We start from the raw sequence: 5,823 nt of genomic DNA, 5'->3' as shown, positions 1-5,823 counted from the left end.
AATAATAATAATTAAAAAAAAAAAGCAGGAAAAAAAAAATCGAGGAAATTTCGTAGCCAGTCACTGAACGTTTCTATGTGCACATTCTCTCTCCTCCGACCCTTTTATTTTAATCATCAAAAAGCCCTTTAAAAAGTCCGAACCAGAATCTAAAAACTAAAACAAATTTTATATTAAGATCAAAAACTTTGAGCTTTTTTCTAATACCATCAATTTTTACCCACCAAAAACAAATAAACCTGCCATTTTTATATAAACTTGTTAAGATCCATCATAATTATTCACTAATTTCTTGATTTGTAAATCACTAATACCCTCTTGATTATTATTATTGTTACTAAAAAGGGAAGCTAAAAGTTTATCAATGGAGCCAAAGATTATTAAGGGAGAAGGTGGTTATGTTCTTGATGACGTTCCTCATTTTTCTGATTATCTCTCAAATCTCCCTGTAAATTTCTCATTCTCTCCTTTTTAATTTTAATTTTTTTGTTGATTTTTATGATTTTATTGTATGTTTGATGTTATGTTAGTTTGATTTTTACTATGTATTTTGATATTATAAGCTTGATAATATTTGATTTCAGATGTTTGTGATTCTGGGTTTTTTTCCCAGAAATTTGGAGTATGCTTTGAATTTTAATTGATTATGATTGGTTTGATTGTTTTTCAGACGTATCCAAACCCGTTACAAAACAATCCTTCATATTCAGTAACCAAGTAAGGCAACACTTTTTTTCTTTTGCTGTTAATTTTTTTTTTTTGTATAGAGAAGATTTGGACGAGGTAATAATGTAGACGAGATTTGATCCGAGTTTTTAATGACACCATGAACATTTTTTCTGACAAAGCTCGTTGACAGCCATATGACACCCACTTGTTTTCTAATCTAATAATTGATGATCATGGTTTAGAAAATAGAAATGGAATGAATTAGCATGGGTATATAATTTTGACTTGTCACTTTTTCTTTATGATTCTAATTGAACTTTGATTTTTCCACTCTCCTATTTCAGGCAATATTTTGTGGATTTTGATGATACGGTTGTTCAAAAGGTTAGTCTTTTCTCAGCCTATGACTTTCTGTAAAAGGCTGTTAGTTTTGATGTTCTGGACTCTTCATAACTGCCAGTTTTCTGGAAGTATATGCATTTATTTTGTACTGTAAGGCTGGCAATTAGTGTAGGAGCGGCCATGTTTGTCTTTGGTACTCGTGTCGATTTTGGGTTGTTGACAAACTTCTTTAGTTCCTTATTGTTGCCCCATATTTCATTTGAGGCCGTCCCTGAATGATTGCCCCATTTCTTTTTGATCATGAAGGTCGCAATTTTACTCATATGCAATACATTTTGCCCCACCACTCTTGGGGGGAACACAGTTTGGGATAGAGTAGTACTGCATAAACACAGGATGGGTGTGTATAATATTACCAATGGACAAAATTGGATATGGCTTGGGATGGGTTGTCGTGTCTGGTCAAGGATTGCCACTACTTCAAATGATAAATGAAAGAGTTTGAGTAGCAAAGGGTTTTAATTACACAAATTTGTATATATGAATGTAGAGTTGTGTTTTTAGGAAACCGAGACTGAGGTGAGTATGTTTTCTGATTTCACAGGCTGTTCAACATAAAGATGGTCCGAGGGGTATACATTTTCGACGACAAGGTCCTCGTCAAAAGGTAATTACTTTATTAATTTGCTTGGTTTTGAGAAGTATAATAGGATATTATATATGGTATAGGATTATTGAAGTTGGATACTAACCTTTATGCCATAAATCATGGTTTAGGTGTATTTTAAGCCGGATGAAGTTACAGCATGTATTGTTACATGCGGAGGGCTATGTCCTGGGCTTAACACTGTGATCAGGGAATTAGTTTGTGGCTTAGATTACATGTATGGTGTTAAAAATATCCTGGGAATTGAGGTATGTTCGCATGCTTTATGACAAGAACAATTGTTTTTCTCTACTAGATTTTGGTATGAGCTTATAATTTTCTGATGGATTGACTAAAATCTGGTTTATGTTTGGATATGTAGTGTGGCTACAAAGGGTTCTATGCTCGGAATACACTCCCACTAACACCGAAGACTGTTGACAGCATCCACAAACGGGGTGGAACAATCCTTGGCACATCAAGAGGTGGCTATGTCACTTCCAAAATTGTGGACAGCATTCAGGACAGGGGAATTAATCAGGTATTGTCAGGTTACTGTGTTGTGCTCTGGAAATTGTGTGACAGTTTCATCTAGGCATATAACGTTGTCCATGTTATGTGATTAGGTGTATATAATTGGAGGGGATGGAACTCAAAAGGGTGCATCAGTAATATATCAGGTACTTAGTTTGAGAAACTAATTTTATACTCATGCATGCTAAGCTAGGATTGTATCACTTATTACTTTTGTTTTTCCATATCAGGAAGTAAGAAAACGAGGCCTTAAGGTTGCAGTTGTGGGAATTCCGAAAACAATTGACAATGACATTCCGGTATACCTTATTCATTCTCAATTTTCTCATTGGCATCTTTCCTAAACAATTCAGATGTTGTTCTTGTGAAACTGCTTGTTCTGATAGCAGTTTTGTATACTTTCTCTAGATCATTGACAAATCTTTTGGATTTGACACTGCTGTGGAGGAGGCACAACGTGCTATAAATGCAGCACACACTGAAGCTGAAAGTGTTGAAAATGGGATTGGTCTTGTTAAGTTGATGGGTCGTGACAGTGGTAAGCATAAAAGTTTGGCCAAACAATTCTCATCCACCAAAATTTTGAGAAAAGACTATGAAATCATGAAGTTAATTCCCTTTTCCTTTGAGTAGCACAAAGAAATTGATCTAATGACATATAATTCATCCTGCAGGGTTCATTGCAATGTTTGCAACCCTTGCTAGCCGAGATGTTGACTGTTGCTTGATTCCGGAATCACCCTTCTATCTCGAAGGGCAAGGCGGACTCTATGAGTTCATTGGGAGACGACTTAGAGAAAATGGCCACATGGTTATAGTCATAGCTGAAGGAGCAGGCGAGAAGGTAGAAGAAAGAGACCCTTCTGGAAATAAGGCTTTTAAAGATGTTGGTCTCTGGTTGTCTCACATGATCAAGGTATGAATTTCCACTTATACTCTATCGAAGTCAATGATGTATTTATCTACTCAAGCTAACTAGATTTTATTTTTCTTTAACAGGAACACTTTGCTCAGACAAAATTAAACATAACTCTTAAATACATAGGTTAGTTTTGTATTTTTGTTTCCTTCAGCACTTTTGTGTTGCTAATATACCCAGTTCTAGACTGCTAGGCTTTAAATTTATAAGCAACTGATTAAGATTCTCTGATTCCGTGATATTTGCAATCAGATCCTACATATATGATCCGAGCTGTTCCTGCTAACGCATCAGACAACGTGTACTGTACAATTCTTGCCCAAAGCGCGATTCATGGGGCTATGGCGGGTTACACAGGTTGTACTGTTGGGCCAGTCAATGGCAGGCAATGTTACATACCTTTCTATGTAAGTTTCTCTTATTTGAAGTAATCTTCCAGAATGATATTGTTTTTTCCTTTACATTTAATTATAGAAGGGCAAATACACATCACTGAGAGTGGATTAAGTAGTTTGGGAGGTATGAAGGGGCATATTTTGCTATGTCCTGAATAATTAGGGGGCATATTTGGGAAGATAATAGAATTAGAGTGGATACTTCCTCTCAATAATACTCGTGGTATAGAGTACTTATCTAATCTCTCTCTGATAATTGCAGCGAATTATCGAGAAACCAAACAAGGTTGTGATAACAGATAGAATGTGGGCTAGGCTTTTGTCTTCAACCAATCAGCCGAGCTTTATGAATCCTCCCAAGGGCGCAGTTGTTGCAGGAAATAAGGACGAGATACTACTATCAAAGTCTTCTGCTGAAGAATCAAATGAGAACGATCAAAAGTGTACACCATCACCAACCTCGTCATCAATCCTTGATAATCATGTCAATGATCAGCATTCGTTGAACAACGGATCTACTCATCCGATGCTAGAGTAAAATAGTTTCAATATTTTTTTGAGATTCTGAAAACTTCCGCTGTTTTAAAGGAACAGAGGAGATGCATAATAATCAGTCACCTTGGATTCGTCTTACATTAGTGTTTGTCTAATAGTAGGGGATCGGATGCCACAAAATTGTTAACAACTAGTTATTTGTGCCTTTTGTAAAAATTGAAGAGTGAATTGATCATGTATTTATATGTGGAATATAATCTATGCCAAATACATTGTGTTGTAGATGTAGAAAGCTCGAAGTTCCTTAATCATCTTGTCTTTAGGTCGAGTACAAACTTTCATGTGTATCCAAGAATAAGGTGGCAATTGTTAAATTCAATAGTACTAGTATTATTTTACATTTTTGTTGGAAGTGGTAAATAATAATAGCCGGGCCTAGCCCACCTGAATTTGGGTCCGAACATCCTGGCTGGTTTGACCTGTAACCGGTATTTCTGGCTAAAAGCCCGTATTTGGCCCGAGCTGGCCCTGTGATCAGCTCTATTTTTTGGCCATCTTGAAGCTAATTGAAGAAAAAACAAACTTGAACATGTAGACATGTAGACGTAGTCATCTACATTCAGAGTTCCAGAAAATACTCCTATAGGCACGTAATACTAACAAGAAATGGTCAATATGCCAGCAAAGACAAATTGGAGAAGAAAGAAAGTAACCAATTATAAACGAAATTTTATGGTCCCCAAAAATCAAACACGAGCTATATTACTTGCAAATTTTTTTCCATTAAAGAACCAGGAGGAAGTTGTAACGTGTAACAGTTAGATTGCATAGGAGGGCAAATGAAAATGATTAGCGTTATGAACAATGTCACAAAGTCACATGGGTGGAAGGAGGTCCTCCAATCAACTAAGTCAACCTTAATTCTTGTATACGTTTTTAATTAGTAGATGCAGTACTTCGTATAAACAAAACTAGTTTTAAACCCGTGCAATGCACAGCTGTCTAATATATTATAATTTTTTTTTTTTTTTGTATTTGATCGTATAGTGATTTATTGATCTAAAAACTTTCATAAATTTTAAGAAATTCAACAACACCATTAAAACATTTATCCCCAAAAATACTCATATATGAAACCGAATTTCATTAAATCAGAAAAGATGTAAATTTTTACCAAAAAATCTTAATATTTGTAAGCGAATTTCATAAAAAGAGAAAAGATGTACATTGCAAAGAAAAAGGATAATCAAATGATCACAACAATTCTGCCTAATACTCACAATTTTTGACGGAATTTATGACAATTGGATACGAAACTTGTGACAATTGAAGATGGAAAATAAATTAACTTCTTCTCAACATCCCACAAACAGATTAGTCGTCACTTGTTAGATACCATAAACCCAATTTTTGTCATGCAAATAAACAAAAATCTGACCAAATCAGCCAAAACAATCCTACAAACTTGATGACCCAGAAGTTCTTAAAACACAGAAAAAAGAAACATCAATTAACAACGATAGACAATGAGAGTGAGAAAATATAAATTCTGAAAAAATCAAAGAAATAATTCATGGTATCACAAATCTATACAAATAAATTCACCAGTGCAACCTGATTTCAGATCTGAAATAAAAAATTTAAACTGGTAAAAATACAAACCTTGCATGTGTATTGTGATATAAATAGGAGAGGGGAATGTGGAACTGACTATTAAAGGAACAAATTTTAGAAACAAATGAAGAACAATGATAAGAGGAAAAGAAATAACGGGTTTAAAAGGAAAAAAATTGAAACGCTTTACCCTGATGGTTTTTTTTTTT

At 34.7% G+C, this 5,823-nt stretch overlaps 1 protein-coding gene across 1 annotated transcript; it reads left to right on the top strand.

The window, feature by feature from the left end:
* Window positions 1-4,400, top strand: LOC110692319 (ATP-dependent 6-phosphofructokinase 6-like). The gene is made up of 13 exons (XM_021869326.1): window positions 1-448; window positions 671-717; window positions 1,014-1,053; window positions 1,616-1,678; window positions 1,789-1,926; window positions 2,040-2,198; window positions 2,284-2,337; window positions 2,422-2,490; window positions 2,600-2,729; window positions 2,866-3,107; window positions 3,191-3,236; window positions 3,363-3,517; window positions 3,768-4,400. Exons 1-13 carry the CDS (start codon window positions 365-367, stop codon window positions 4,041-4,043), a joined length of 1,503 nt encoding a protein of 500 aa, XP_021725018.1. The 5' UTR covers window positions 1-364; the 3' UTR covers window positions 4,044-4,400.
* Window positions 4,401-5,823: the final 1,423 nt, after the last annotated feature.

The sequence above is a fragment of the Chenopodium quinoa genome, unplaced genomic scaffold (genome assembly GCF_001683475.1).
Source record: "Chenopodium quinoa cultivar QQ74 unplaced genomic scaffold, ASM168347v1, whole genome shotgun sequence".
Lineage (NCBI taxonomy): Eukaryota > Viridiplantae > Streptophyta > Magnoliopsida > Caryophyllales > Amaranthaceae > Chenopodium > Chenopodium quinoa.
Note: the sequence above shows the minus strand (reverse complement) of the source record. Positions and strands in the feature narration are given on the sequence as shown.